The 16,997-nt window shown below is 35.8% G+C and overlaps 1 protein-coding gene across 1 annotated transcript in view; it reads left to right on the top strand.

Moving 5' to 3' along the window:
• Nucleotides 1-9,293: 9,293 nt before the first annotated feature.
• Nucleotides 9,294-16,997, top strand: part of TEX15 (testis expressed 15, meiosis and synapsis associated) — a 49,625-nt gene continuing 41,921 nt past the window's right edge. The window contains exon 1 of the mRNA XM_041751544.1: nt 9,294-9,432. Within this exon, the coding sequence (XP_041607478.1) occupies nt 9,294-9,432 (139 nt within the window). The remainder of the gene's footprint in view (nt 9,433-16,997) is intronic.

Below are 16,997 nucleotides of genomic sequence, written 5' to 3'. Positions count from 1 at the left end.
AAATACAAGAAGTCCATGATATGCTTATACTAGAATGTTATAATGAAAATTAAGAACACCAGAGACAAAGAGATCTTCAAAAGCTGTCAGAGAAAAAAGATTTGCCCAAAAATGAGTAGCAGTTAGATTGGAGGCAATTTCTTAATAGAAGCAGTGGATGGCAGTAAGTAGTGTGGGATAATAGCTTAAGAGTGCCGCTTAAAGTGCCAACAGAAAACGGCAGTCAGTCTAGAATTTTATACCCAGGAAGATTTAACCTGATATAGCAGGTCTTTCAAAAAAATAGAATTTATCCAGTTTTAAAATATTTAAAATATCCCCTTGAAGTTAGGGAAAGACCAATGCATCTGACATTATCACTTATATTCGGCATATGTTGGAACTCCTAGCCTGCCCACTAAGGCAAGCATAAGAAATAAATGGTATAATAATTGGAAAAAAGAAATAAACTGAAAATTGTTATATGCCCTTCATCATTTACAAAAGATATAGTTGTTTATGAAGACAAATTGTTAGAATTAACAGGAGCTTAGCAAGGTTCCCCAGGAGTCAATGTATAGAAACCAGTTTCACTGAAGGTCATTTTGCTCATAGTGGGTGCATTCACTCTGATACCAGACTGCCTGGCTTTGAATTCCAGATTCAACAAATACTGTCTAGCTGTATGTCCTTAGGCACATTATTTAATTGATGCCTTTTTTCATAATTTAAAATAAAGGGTATCTCCTAGGGATACAATGATTAAATGGATCAATATGTATCTAAAGCACTTAAATAAGTATTCCTAATAAGTGTTGCAGGTGAATGTTAGTCATTATTTTTATCAACCTGTAAGCCATTTTAAACATTAGCAATGAATAAGTGAAAAAATTTTTTAAAGATAGCATATGTATTAATTTTAAAATTATTAAGAACTTAGCATAAATTCTTTAAAACCTGTTATATCCTCATGGGAAAAAAATAAAGCTTTATAGAAAGATATTAATGACATGAATAAGTGGAGAGATAGCCCATGATCAAGATAGAAAGACTAGTAAAACAGTGTCATTGATCAGTAGTAGGTTCAGTGAACTTCCAATTAAAACCTAAACGTTTATGTGACAATTTCTTATTAGACAAACATTTAAAAATATGCATGTCAGAGCAAAGATGTTTCAGAAGAACAAGATTTGTTTTTTCTTTTCTTTTGGTTATGTCCAAACATGGTTCACAACATGGTGTGGTGTTGGTATAGGAATACAGACGCCTGGGTGAGCGTCTGCTTTCGACTCTGGGTGTAATCCCGGACTTCCAGGATTGAGTCCTGCATCAGGCTTCCCACAGGGAGCCTGCTTCTCCCTCTGCCTGTGTCTCTGCCTCTCTGTGTGTGTCTCTCATGAATGAATGAATGAATGAATGAAATGTTTTTTAATAATAATAAAAAAAGAATACAGAAAGATACCAACCAGTACAATGGATCAGAGTGCCCAGAATTTGTGCATATGTGGAAAGTTGGTTTATGTTAGAGATACCATAGATATATAGGGAAAGGAAAGATTTTTCAAATAAATACTAGCATGATTTTATACTCACACAGAAATATTGAGCCCTTCTTACTTATCTCAGACCAAAATTAATTTCAGGTGCATTAAAGACTTAAAGGTAAAAGGCAAAACTATAAAACTTTTAGAAGAGAATAGAGGGGATTATCTTTAAACCTTAGGGAGAATCATTTCTTAAATTTGATCAAAAGCAAAAATATAGAGGAAAAAATAATAATTTCAACTACATTAAATATTTTTGTTAAAGTGAAAAACAAGCTTAAAAAGTGGAAAATTATTTGCAACAAGTGTAACTGGTAAAGACCTAATATCTCAAAAAGATTTTTTGTGCAAAAACCATAGAATAGGATAAATAGCCTCATAGAAAAGTGGATAAAAAAAAACGTGAACAGGCATTTCACAGGTTTGAAAACCCAAATGACCGATAAATATACTCAGTCTCATAAAAAATCAAGCAAATGCAAACTAACCATAGTGAAATAGCTTAGGCAGATATCAGATTGGCAGAAATTAATGCCAATCAAATGAGATGAGGATATGGAACAACGGGAACTGTCACACACTGCTGGTGATAGAATGAAAATCTAGTACAATAAAAGATTGAAAAATTAAATTACAGGAAAATTAAAATTTTGCTATGGGAGGCAAATGCCATAAACAAAATTAAGAGAAAAATATTGCAACACTTATTATGACAGACAAAAACTAATTTCTCTGTGTGTAGAGTCTTTAAAAATCATTTAAAAACCATCTTACCTGTAAAAAGAAAAGATGGGAACAAATGATAGAAAAAATAAAATTGCTCAACCTCATGAGTAATGAAAGAAATGCAAATTAAAACCTCAAGATTCTGATTTTGTTGTTGACTAAAATTAGTTGGATAATATACTAAAAAAATCTTCGAAGAGATTATTCTCTTCTTTCCCTTATGTAGGTTAAAACTTAAAACAGTAATAAAAACCAGGTAAAGATGAATTATTAAAAGGCTGAGAAAAGAAAGCACCGCTTGAAATCAGGATTATGAAGTCACAAAAGTCAGGGGAAGAATGTATTATTTCAGGCATAGATTGGTCAAAAATATCAAATGTAGAGAGGCCAAGTAGTTTATGAGCCAGGAGTATCCTTACATGAGTGAGAGACTGATGTGAAAAATCACTAATAACTGTTGAGGTAAAGTCAGAAATCAAAATAAGATTGAGGAGAAAGTGGGAGATGATCTAGATAAGGGCAAAGATGACCCTGGCAGATTCTGTTTTTGAAATGATTGGGTTTGAGCTTGTTTAAATACTTTTGAGCGAGATCCAGAGAAGCTAAGTGAGTAGGGATAAAATTCAGAATACAGTGGAAAGGGGCACCTGGGTGGCTCAGTCAATTGGGTGTCTCTGCCTTCTTCTCAGGTCATGATCCTGGGGTCCTGGAATCGAGTCCCATGTCAGGATCCCTACTCAGCAGGGAGCCTGCTTCTTACTCTCCTCCCTGCTCATACTCTCTCTCTCTCAGATAAATAAGTAAAATTTTTAAAAACAAAACAATGCAGTGGAGACATCAGTGAGACAATGGGAATATAGGAGAAAGAACTCTAAAAGGGAAATCATGAGACCTAGTTTTTATTGTCCCTATTCCTCCTAGATACTTAGTTGTATTGCATCATCTCTAACAGGTTGGCAAACTTTCTGTAAAGACTAAACATTTTAGTCTTTGTAGGCCATAGAGTCTGTCACATTTACTCAGCTGTGCTTTTCTAATAGTAAAGCAGCCATATAGCCATAAAGCAGCAGACAATAGATAAATGGGTGTGGCTGTGTCCCAGTAAAACTTAACTATGGATATCATATACCTTTTAAGTGCCATAAAATACTGTTCTTGATTTTTTTGTCATTTAGTTTGTAGTCCCTATGAAAACTAACAGTGAGCTGTAACTTGCCAATCCCTGATCTATAAAATGAAAAATAAGACAAAAATATATTTTATCTTTACATTATACAATCTTAACTGAGGGATTCTTGGCTTAATGTCACTATATATGTAGTTTAACATATGTATGATCTGATTTAACTTTTTGTTTATCAGAGGTAATTCTTAGTCTGAAACATTTAACACTCTGCAGAACAACTCAGAATTTACTTTTGTGACTAAAGTTCTGAGAATTTTATTTATTCATCAGGAACTCTGTCCCAAGATTACTAGAAAAGCAATGAATGATCTTTGCCATATCACCATTATATATCATTACAGTAATTACTGTAATATTATAAAATAGAGTTATTTTTACTTAAGTATATTTTGGGATGGAACATGGATTAAAAATCAGTATTTGGTGCAAATAAAAGGTAATTGTAAAAAGAAGTTAAAATAGAACATTGTTATTTGCCAGAAAATCCTGAAACAGTCAATTTTGGTGTTGTTAGAGATTAGGAAACTTTTAGACTTTTTTCTTAAAGATTTTTTAATTTATGTATTCATAGAGAGAAAGAGAGAAAGACAGAGACACAGGCAGACGGATAAGCAGGCTCCATGCAGGGGGCCCGATGTGGGACTCAATCCCGGGTCTCCAGGATCACACCCCGGGCTGCAGGCAGTGCTAAACCTCTGCGCCACTGGGGCTGCCAACTTTTAGACATTTTAAAGATGACAAGCTGACCCATCAAAAGTTTGAGGGAGAACTGAAAAAAAAACTTTCTAATTAATGCTTTGTGTATCTGCAGTTATTCTCAGTTACCTTATGTTAGGAAACCTTTTCATAAATGATAGCAGTTGAATTTTATTAAAGAAACTCTAGGGCTCTCAAAGTTTTTCCATTGAAACACCTAGTTATGTTATTAAGAATCTGACAGTAATCAAGTAAAAGATTTTGCAGGTTTATTCGGTAATCTCTAATCTCCCAAACATTCAGATTCTTATCGTTTGATGGTGGTCTTAGGAAACTCAGTACAAAAACTCTTTTAAAATAGACTTTGAGAGATCAGATCTTTAGACTACTTGACATAAAAGGGGTTTACTCTTTTGCTACCAACTTGTCACTGAACAATGTATTACGATTCATAGTGCACACAGAGTAATACACTGTTGATGTTAGTGAGTTATCCAAGGGTTAATTGATTAGTTTCTAGTGTTAGAAAGCTTATTAAGAGCTAGTGTTAGAATCAACATCACTTCTAACCTGATTACCTTTGCAATACTGTGCTTCTTGACAAATTCTGTGACTTGGTTTCATAGGATGGGCTTTAGGAATACACACACAGTTAATTCTGTGCAGTTACAGTGTACAGGTGCTACAACCATGTGAGGTGTTGATACTGTTAACCTCAGAGAAGTTAGGCATTTTGCCTAATGTAACATTGTTAATTAATGGTAGAACCAAAATTTGAAACATTTTTTGCCTTACGTGCTATCTACCTCTGTGAAATAAAAAGTATATAAAGGCAAGCTAAAGGGGAAAGGTAAAGGCTACAGGGAAATGAATTCTGCAGAGCTAGGGCCAGGTCTTCTGTCTTCACCCTCCTCTGGTTGGCATCTAGCGTGGCATATATGTCAGGAACGTGAAAGAGTGTGAGTCTCAGCTTGTAGGAGAAAATTTAGGTGGATAAAGTTTTAGATGGATGAATGAATTTTACTTATGTAAAATATAACAGCCCACTGTTAAAAGGAAACAGAGATAAAGGAAACAAACATATTCTTGTTTTATTCTTAATTTAGAAGGTAGTGCATCTGGTAGTTAGCAAATTCCTATAAATTTTTGGTAAATACTCATCAAATTATGAATGTTTCCATCAATTCTTCTTCACTAATTTTTTTAAAACCATAGGTGAAATTTTTTTAGATTTTTTAAAAAGATTTTATTTATTAATTCATGAGAGACACAGAGAAAAGGCAGAGGCCTAGGCAGAAGCTCAACCATTGAACCACCCAGAGGTTCCTTTTTTTTTTAGATTTTATCTGCTTCAGAAAGAGTACAAGGATGAGCGGGGGGTGGGGGGGGGGTGGAGGAGAGAGAAGCAAGCTCCTTGCTGAGCAGGAAGTTCAGTGCGTAACTCCATCCCATGACCTGGGAATCATGACCAAGCCAAAGACAAGCATTTAACTGACTCAGCCACCCAGGCACTCCAATAAGTGAATTTTTAATTTGACTAGATGCTTTTTCTGCATCTATTGAGATAATCACTTGGTTTTCCTTTTTTTGAAGGTTTATGCCTGGGTGGCTCAACGGTTGAGCGTCTGACTTTGGCTCAGGGCATGATCCTGCAGTTCTGAGATCAAGTCCCACATCGGGCTCCCTGCATGGAGCCTGTTTTTCCCTCTACCTATGTCTCTGCCTCTCTCTGTGTGTCTCTCATGAATAAATAAATAAAATCTTTAAAAATATAAAAATAAAGGTTTATGTAGTAAATGAAATGTACATATTTCCTGTTGATAAATCTCCCTTGTGTTGCAGGATGAACTCAGCTTGTTTTTGATATATTAATGCTTTTATTTTTATTTTTTTTAAGATTTTATTTATTTATTCATGAGAGACATACACACAGAGAGAGAGAGAGAGAGAGAGAGACAGGCAGAGGGAGAAGCAGGCTCCATGCAGGGAGCCTGATGTGGGACTCGATCCCGGAACTCCAGAGTCACATCCCGGGCTGAAGGCAGGCGCTAAACTGCTGAGCCACCCAGGCTGCCTTGCTTTTATTTTTAGAATCAGTTTGTAACTACTAATTTAATTTTTTCTTAATAGTACTAAGATGATGAATTCTTTTAATTTCTTGAATCAGTTTTAATACATTTTTCTTAAAATTATTATTTTGACCACACACAAAAATAATTATTATTTTGTATAATTAGTTTTTTTAAAGATTTTATTTATTCATGAGAGACAGGTAGGGAGAGAAGCAGGATCCCTGTGGGAGCCTGAATCAGAACTCAATCCCAAGACCCTGGGATCAGGACCTGAGCCCAAAGGCAGATGCTCAACACTGAGCCACCCACATGTCCCTAATCTTTTTTTTTAAGATTTTATTTAAGAAAGAATGAGCCCAACCAGGGGATGGAACAGAGGGAGAGAGAGAATCTGAAGCTGATTATACTCTGAGTGTGAAGCCCAACTCAGTGCTGAATCTCACAACCCTGAGATCATGACCTGAGCTGAAGTCAAGAGTCAGGCACTTAACTGACTGGTTATATTAAAAATATTATACAGATGCCCCTTATATAATTTTTAAATGTATTAGCTTAAAGCTGCTCATAATATACAAGTCCTATATGAACAGATGTTTTAGTTGTTGGGGAACCTTTCTGCTTTTGGTTTCTTTGTGTGATCTTTTTCATTCATTCATTCATGCAAATATCTGCTAAGGACCTAATAATATGTGCTGTGCCCTGTGGTTTAACTATTCTTGAAGTTTTTAGAATTGATTTTTCTCTCTTTACTACTCATCTAGAATAACCCAGGATCTCATAGGGCAACTTCAGCATAAATACTTAGAATTAAAATATATGATATATGTCATATATGTAGCATTTACATAGTGGTTAGGACTATTGTATATATTTTGCACTATATAATGGAATACATTTTTGCATATGTATGTAAAAATAATATAAATTAATGATTATGGAATTTATATATATGAATGTAAAGATTTGTATGAAATTGTTATCACTTTTACATGGCTGATTTGTTTGGCTGAAGTTAAAAGAGTATTATTCCTACTTGAAAAATTGCTGAGTGCAACCTATTTAATGAAGAACATTGAATACCATTGTGCCCTGAATATTCGTCTTTCATCACAGTTTTTAACTTAGCTACTTGGAGGGGCACCTGGCTAGCTTACTCAGTAGAGTATGTAACTCTAGATCTCAGGGTTATGAGTTCATGCCCCACATTGGGAATAGAGCTTACTTTAAAAAAATAATAAAAATAAATGCTTCCTAACTTAGCTACTTTGTGGCTAAGTATTATCCTAAGCACTAAGGAACAAAATCACTGAATTTCAGAGGTCTACTTTATTAGTAAATTCTATTAAAGGAACATTTTATAAGAAACCACAGAGCTTAGGGCAGCCTGGGTGGCTCAGCAATTTAGCGCCGCCTTCAGTCCAGGGCCTGATCCTGGAGTCCCGGGATCAAGTCCCATGTCAGGCTCCCTGCATGGAGCCTGCTTCTCCCTCTGCCTGTGTCTCTGCCCCCCACCCCCCTTCATGAATAAATAAAATCTTTAAAAAAAAAAAGAAACCACAGAGCTGAAATAACATTCATCTTTACTGAAAATACAATTTAACTATAGTTAAAGACAATATTGAGTATTGTTGCAGTACTTGGCTCTTCAAGTATATTCAACTGATAGTATACCTTTGTGTATAGTAGGTATAGATCATGATTGAGAGGTTCTTTTGTAATTTAAGTCATTAAATAAGTTACTCTTCCCTTCCAACACAGGGCTCAAACTTATACCCCAAGTTCAAGAGTCGTGTGCTCTACCAACTCAGCCAGCCAGGTACAGTGTATCTTAAGGGTATTATTGTTAGGAGGCAACATTACTAGTGTCTATCAATAAGACTGGATGAGGAAAAAGACTGATTTTCTTCTATTTCTGTTGGTCTCTGTCCATTCCCTGTTTTGATCCACGTTTGATTGGGAGACTGTAAGATTATCTTTCATAGGGATCCCTGGGTAGCACAGCGGTTTAGCGCCTGCCTTTGGCCCAGGGCGCGATCCTGGAGACCCGGGATCGAATCCCACGTCCGGCTCCTGGTGCATGGAGCCTGCTTCTCCCTCTGCCTGTGTCTCTGCCTCTCTCTCTCTCTGTGTGACTATCGTAAATAAATAAAAAAATTTTTAAAAATAACATTATAAAAAAAAAGATTATCTTTCATAAAGGGTGGAGAGGAGATTGAGGGCAAAATCTTTTGTGAGCTTTTTGTAGAATCTTATCCATTGTGATCCTTCTGTAGAATTTTGGCAACTTTTAATATAGATTATGATCTAAGTTTGGACTAAGCAGTTGATAGCTACCAGGAGGCCTGTGAACCATATTATGAAATGGTATGAAAAATCCATGTCTATATATATTTTTCTGTGTGTAGGCTCCATAACTCTCCTTCAATACCTAGTATGATTTTTACTTAAAAGGTTAAGAATCATTGTGTTGAATGGGGAGAGAGGGAGGGCTTCAGAGAGGAAGGAGAGGGAGGAAAAGAAATCTGATACTAGTATAAATATATAAGGTCTTAATACATTTAGTGATATTATGGAACAATAGCCAGTGAGTGACTGTTTAGGCAATCAATTATAAGGATAGTTGTGCAGAATTTGGTTTACAACTTTAATAAGTTTCTTCCAAAGGCAGAGATTCTGATTTAGAGAATATCATTCTATTCACAGAAATGTGTTGGCATAATACTTTAAAAACTATAGTATCTGGCAAGAATTTTACCAAATGTTAATAAAAATTGTTTGGAAGTTATTAAGCTTTTCAGGAACACAGACTTTTGGTTACCTAATTACAGTTACATATATATTACTCAGGAAAGGTCTATTAGAAACTACAAAATAAATACTCAAGGATTATATAAAAGCTAATGTTGTTAATTTATTTTTCATTTTGGGCAACCTGGCAAATTGAGATTTGAATCTGTTGTGAATGAATGGACCAAGAATAGATACTCAATTCTATGTAAAAATTTTTAAAACATTTTACTAACATTGCCTCTTATATATGTATTGACCTTTTGTTTAATAATTTAGGGTTGATTTTAGGCCACCAACAAAATGGAAATGAAAGAGATTGCTAAAAACAAGACACTATGGAAAATGAACTCAGCCAGTGAACCACTATTAGTCACTGGTGTAGAAGTCAATCCTCTGAAAAAATTCACTATTCCCAAGATCAGGAGGACAGCTGAGAAAGGTAATATTTACCATCTCCATGGAAGATGGGGTTATTTCGTAACTATTACTGCATTTCTCTGATTCTTACTTTATGTTCATCTTCTGTTTTGACTATATAAAATTAGGTTAAGTCATGCATTTAATTCCTTAAACACACGTGTACCTACACAAAGCTACATGGAACAGACATGTTCATTAAGTATACTTAAAAATTCTGGACATCATACGTAAAACAAATATTAGAAGACTTTGAAAGGTTTAGAGAAGAAAATGGACCAGTTAAGGACTCTGGTAATCAAGGAATGTTGTTACAGTAAGTTCTCTGGATTTTATTTTTTTGTTTCCTCCATGTCTTAGGTTGGATGCCAACAGTCTAGGAATGCCAGCTGGAACAGACACAGAAATCCCCAAGAAAAGTCTGTCCTCCCTTGCCAAGGACTGGGAAAGACATATCCTAGAAAAATAGATACCTGATTGGCTATAAATACCTTACTCCTACAAAATACTAGGGGTAGGAAATAAAACCTGTACACCTTTGTCAGCAAAGGTTTAAGTGGAGAACTTGGACTTCCACTTAGGCCTTTCCTTTTATGGGTAACAAGTTCCCCTCCCTGCCATCCCCTACCTCTGCAGTGTCAGTGGTTTTCCACCCCTGCCCTCTGGTGATGACCCACCCCTTCTTACTTGGAGTAGAGTCAATGAAGACCAAGTAAGGAGCCTGGACTTCTATCACACCTACCAGTTACATAGCACATATCTCTCTCCCACTATGTCAGTAGAAGCTGAGTTAGGAGCACTGACTTCTACCCCTTCCTCAAGGTAACAAAGCATCTCCCGACAGTGTTACTAGAGTGTCACTTTCCACTGCCCTGTGGAGAGCCAGAACTTCAGTCCCACCTGGTAGCAAAGAATAAGTACCTCCCTTTCCCTGCTGGTAGATCCCCTTGCTGGCTCAGTTTCAGTAGAAGCTTGCTAAAACCTAAGATCGCTTAACATCCAAAATGACCAAGATATAATTTTTGAAATTTTTTGAAATCTTTCATTTACCACCAATAAGGAAAATCTCAACTTGAGACAAGAAAATCCACAGATGCCAACACTCTGATGAAACAAAAGTTGGAATTATCTGACAGGGCTTTTAAAGCAGCCATTTTAATGATGTTTCAGAAAGCACTTATGAACACTCTTGAAACAAATGAAAAATAGAAAATCTCAGCAAAGAAATGGAAATGTAATAAAGAACCAAGTAGAAATTTTGGAACTGAAAAATACATAATTGAAATAACTCAGTGGATGGGTTCCAGAGATGAATTGAGAAGACTCTGGGAAGAGTCAGTGAATTTGAAGATAATAACAATAGAAACTACTCAGCCTGAACACAGAAAAAAAGTTGGCAGAGCTTCAGGGACATGTGGAACAATAATAAAAGATTAAACATTTTTGTCTTCAGTGTCCCCAAAGTAGAAGAGAGTGTAGAAAAGTATTTGAAGAAGTATTAGCTAAAAATTTCCTGAATTTGGCAAAGAGCATATAGTCAAGGGGCTGAATAAGCTTTGATAAATAAGATAAACCCAAAAAAGTCCATGCTACAGAACATCATAATCAAACTCTGAAAACTAAGGATAGAAAAAATCTTCAAAGAACAAGAGCAACCATATATCTATCTATAGGGAAAAAAAATATTTAAGATTTATTTTTTTTAGAGAGAGGAGGAGAGAAAATCCTCAAGCAGACTTCCCACTGAGTGTGCAGGAATCAATTCCAGGATTTCAAGATCATGACTTGAACTAAATTAGCCACCCAGACTACCCTGGGGGAAAGTGTTTTTAAAGTAAGTAAGTTCTACACCCATTGGGGGGCTTGAGCTTATGACCCCAAGATCAATAGTCATACGTTCTACCAGCTGAGCCAGCAAAGTGCCCCAAAGGGGACAACTTTTTTGAATGATGGAAGATTTCTCATTAGAAACCGAGTCCAAAGGAAGTGGCACATTTTTCAAATATAGAAAGAAAACAACTGTCAGCCCAAAGTTCTGTTCTGTCCCTAGCAGAAATATCCTTCAGAAATAGAAGTAAAGTAAACATTGTCAGATGAAGTAACAAAATTTTTCATCAGCAGATATACCCTGAAAGAAAAGTTCCCTTAACAAAAAAATGACAAAAGAAGCTCGAAACGTTAGGAATGAAGAACAATAGGAAGAGTCAAAATATAGGGAAATTTTAATGGACTGTCTTGAGTTTTCTAATTGTATTTGACAGTTGGAGAAAGAATATTCTTTGATGTGATTCTAGGTGTTATATAGAGGAAATAATTATAAAGTGAAATATTACCATTGGAGGGAACTGGGTGAATGAGAATAGGTTCTCTCTGTGTTATATATTGCAACTACATGTGAATCTACAGTTACCTCAGAATTAAAAATTTTTTACAAAAACAGATCAAAATGAATTTTTTAAATGTTCGAGTAACCCACAGGTACTCAGGAAAATGAAATAGAGAATTGAACAATGAAGGGAAAAATAAAATAAACAGATAAATGGTAGGCTTTAAGCCCTAACATATCAGTTTTATTAAGTGTAAATGATCTAAACATATCAATTAAAAAACAGGTTGACACAGTATATTAAAAAATATGACTCAAGTATATACTGTTGATAAATTCACTTCAGATACAGTGGTACATTTTTTAAAATAAACATAATCAGAAAGATAGGCCATGCAAACAATCAAAATACAGTGAGAGTAGATTTATTAATAACCTATAAAGTAGACTTTTGAGCAAAGAAATTACCAGGAACAAAAAGGGATATTGCACAGTGATGAAAGGGTCAGTCTGCCAAGAAGACATAGCAAACCCTCATGTGTATGCACCAAACAACAGAGTTTCAATATGTATGAAACAGAATTATTAGAACTGAAAGAAGAAATAGACGAATCCAGAATTATAGTTGGAGACTTTAGCACACTTCTCTCAACAATTGATAGAACTAAAACCAGACAAGGACCCCAATAAAAAGAATTTTACATCAGTATTCCTGATGAGCATTGATGGAAAAATTCTCAACAAGATACTAGCTAATTGAATCCAACATGTTAAAAGGATTATTTACCATGATCAAGTGGATTTATTCCTAGGCTGCAGAGGTGGTTCAGTATCTGCAAATCAATCAACATGATATACCACATTAATAAAAGAAAGAATAAGAACCATATGATCCTCTCAATAGATGCAGAAAAGCATTTGATGAAATACAGCATCCTTTCTTGATAAAAAACCCCCAGGAAAGTTGGGATAGAGGAATATACCTCAACATCATAAGGGCCATATATGAAAGACCACAGCTAATACCATCCTCAAAGGAAAAAAATATTGAAAGCTTTTCCCAACTAAGGTCAGAAACATGACAGGGATGTCCACTCTCACCACATAATACTAGAGGTTCTAGCCTCAGCGGTCTTCAGGATACAAGCTTCCGCAGAGCGAAGAAACATCAGCAAAACTAACAGGTAATCTTTGAAATGGAAGAAGATATTTGCAAATGACATATCTAATAAAGGGTTAATGTCCAAAATCTATAATGAACTTACCAAACTCAATACCCTGAAACCAAATAACCCATTAAGAAATGAGCAGAAGATATGAATAAACATTTTTCCAAGAAAGACATCCAGCTGGCTAACAAACACATGAAAAAGTGCTCAGCATCACTCATCATCAGGGAAATACAAATCCAAACCACAATGAGATATCACCTCACATCTTCAGAAGGCTAAAATGAATAACTCAGGAACAACAGATGTTGGGTAGGATGTGGAGAAAAGGGAACCCTCTTGCACTGTTGGAGGGAATGTAAGGTCTGGAAAACAGGTTGGAGGTTCCTCAAAAAGTCAAAACTAGAACTACTTTATGACTCAGCAATTACACTACTAGGTATTTATCCAAAGGATACAAAAATGCTGATTGAAAGGGGCACCTGCACCCCAGTGTTTATAATAGCATTATCAACAATAGCCAAATCATGGAAATTGTCCAAATATCCATCAACTGATGAATGGATAAAGAAGATGTGGTATGTACACATACACAAACACACTGGAATATTACTCAGCAATCAAAAAGAATAAAATCTTGCCATTTGCAACAACGTGGATGGAACTAGATGGAGTGTATTATGCTAAGCAAAATAAGTGAGAGAAAGTCAAATATATGATTTTGCTTATATGTGGATTTGAAGAAACGAGACAGATGAATATAGGGGAAGGGAAGGAAAAATAAGATAAAAACAGAAATGGAGGCAAACCATAAAAGACCTCTTAATTATAGAGAACAAACTGACATGGGGGGGGGCAATGGAGGAATGGGCTAAATAGGTGGTGGGCCTTTAGGAGGACACTTGTTGGGATGAGCATCGGGTGTTTTAAGTAAGTGATGAATCACTGAATTCTACTTCTGAAACCAGTACTACAATATTAACTAGCTTGAATTTAAATAAAAAAAATAATTGGTAGAACTATTAAGATAGAAAATCAGCAGTTGAGGCACTTGGGTGGCTCGGTTGAGTGTCTGACTCTTGATCTCAGCTCAGATCTTGATCTCAGGGTCATGAGTTCAAGCCCAATAAAGTCAAGCCCCACATCAAGAAAGAAAGCAAAAATATAGAAGAACTTAATACTATCAAGCAACAGGATCTAACTGACATTTATACATAAGTTTACCCAACAACAGCAGAATAGACATTCTTTTCAAGAACTCTTGTGACACCCATCAAGATAGACGTATGTTGGGCCACAAAACACATCTCAACATATGTAAAAGAATTGGAGTCCTACAGAATATGTTTTTGGACCACGTGCAAAGTAGAAATTAATAGAAAGTAATATGTAACTCTACAAACACACAGAAAATAAACATATTTATAAATATTCATGAGATTTCAAGGGAAATCAAAATATACATCAAATAAAAATGAAAATATTTCAAATTTAAGGGACACAGCTAAAGCATTACTAACAAATTTTTAACTCTAATTACTTACATTAGAAAATAGGAGGGCAGCCCAGGTGGCTCAGCGGTTTAGCGCCACTTTCTGCCCAGGTGTAATCCTGGAGAACCAGGATCAAGTCCCACGTCGGGCTCCCTGCATGGAGCCTGCTTCTCCCTCTGCCTGTGTCTCTGCCTCTCTCTCTCTCTCTCTCTCTGTGTCTCTCATAAATAAATAAATGAATAAATAAAAAATTTTAAAAAAGAAAATAGGGAGAAAAGAAAAAGAAAAGAAAGTAGGGAGAATTTCATATCCTCCAGTAATATTGCTACTGGGTGTTTACCCAAAGAATACAAAAACACTAATTTGAAAGATCTATACACCTCTATGTTTATTGCAGTGTTATTTGCAATGGCCAAATTATGGAAGCAGCCCAAGTGTCCATTGACAGATGAATGGATAAAGAAGATGTGATACGCGCGCGCACACACACACACACACACACACACACACAAACTGGAATATTATTCAGACATAAAAAAGGCTGAAATCTTGCCATTTACAACGACCTGGGTGGATCTAGAGACTATAATGTTAAGCAAAATAAGTCAGCAGAAAAAGACAAATACCATACGATTTCATTCATATGTGGAATTTAGGAAACAAAACAGATAAATCTACAAAAAAAAAAGGTGGGGGGAACTCTCCAAATAATAGGTTCAGCACTGATACAAGATCAAAATAGAAAAATAATAGAAGCAGCCTAAGTGCCCACAAATGGATGAATGGATAAAGGTGTGGTATATGTATGTACACACACACACACACACACACACACACACACACACACTGGAATATTACTCAACCATAAAAAAGAATAATATCTTTCCATTTGTGGCAACATAGATGGACCTAGAGGGTATTACACTCTGTGAAATAAGTCCTAAAGGAAAGCACAAATACTGTATGATTTCACTTACATATGGATTCTAAAAAACAAAACAAGTGAACAAACCAATCAAAAGCAGAAATAAACTGATAAATACAGAGAAGAAACTAGAGTTTGCCAGAGGGGAGAGAGGTACAAACTTCCATTTATAAATAAGTCATGAGGATGAAAAGTACAGCCTGGGGGATAGTCACTAATATTGTAGTAACTTTGTATGGTGACAGTTGGTAATTACACTTTCTGTGGTAAGCATTTTGTAATGTATATAATTGTTGAGTCACTATGTTGTATACTTGAAACTAATATAATATTGTATGTCAACTACGTTTCTATTTAAAAAAGAAAAATTGGGACACCTCGGTGGCTCATTGGTTGAGCCTCTGCCTTCAACTCAGGGCATGATCCCAGAGTCCCAGGATCAAGTCCCACATCAGGCTCCCTGCATGGAGTCTGCTTCTCCTTCTGCCTGTGTCTCTGCCTCTGTGTCTCTCATGAATAAATAAATAAAATCTCATAAATAAATAAATAAATAAATAAATAAATCAGTTGAATTTCTGTATATTAGCAAAGAATACGTGAAAATCAAAATATTAAATATGCCATTTGTAATAGCTCAAAACATGAAATACATGTGTATAAATCTAATAAAACATCTACAGTATTTTTATGCATTATTATTTTTTAAATATTTTATTTATTTATTCATGAGAGACACAGAGAGAAAGAAAGAAAGGCAGAGACACAGGCAGAGGGAACAGCAGGCTCCATGTAGGGAGCTTGACGTGGGACTCAAGCCCGGGTCTCCAGGATCAGGCCCTGGGCTGAAGGCGGCACTAAACCACTGAGCCACCAGGGCTGCCCTGTTTTTATGCTTTAAACTGCAAACGCTAGGTGCCTGCGTAGCTCAGTCAGTTAAGCATAGGACTCTTGAGGGGCACCCAGGTGGCTCATTTAAGCATCTGCCTTTGGCTCAGGTCATGAGCCCAGGATTCTGGGATCTGCTGAGCAGGGAAGCCTGCTTCTCCCTTTGCCCCCCCACCCTACCACTTGTGCATGCCCGCGCGCGCTCTCTCTCTCTCTCTCTCTCATAAATAAATAAATAAAATCTTTTTGTAAAAAAAAAAAAGCGTCAGACTCTTGATTCAGCTCAGGTCATGATCTCATGGTCCTGAGATCAAATGCCACATTAGGGTCCATGCTGAGTGGAGCCTGCTTAAGATTCTCTCTTTCTCCCTCTGGCCCTCCCCCACCGTGCTCTCATGAACACAATCTTTCTCTAAAAAAAAATAAATAAACTGCAAATGCTGATTAAAGAAATCAAAGAGAATCTCTTATTAGGGAGATATACTTACATTCATAGATTTGAAGATTCAACATAATGATACCAGTTTTTTTTTTTACAAATTTATCTTTAGATTTATTGCAGTTTTTCTCAAAATCCCAGCAAGTCATTTTCTAAATAAACAAATTTGTTCTCATATTTACATGAGAAGGCAAAGAAACTAGAATAGCTTAAACAATTTTGAAATAGAAAGAGAAAGTTTGTAATTACTCTGCTCAATACTAAGGCTTACTGTGTAGCTACAGTAATCAAGATAGTGTAGCAATGGCAGAGGGAAAGACCAATCAGTGAAACAAAATAGAGATTCCAGA

Source organism: Vulpes lagopus, chromosome 4 (assembly GCF_018345385.1).
Source record: "Vulpes lagopus strain Blue_001 chromosome 4, ASM1834538v1, whole genome shotgun sequence".
Lineage (NCBI taxonomy): Eukaryota > Metazoa > Chordata > Mammalia > Carnivora > Canidae > Vulpes > Vulpes lagopus.
This window is presented reverse-complemented; position numbering and strand designations above follow the sequence as displayed.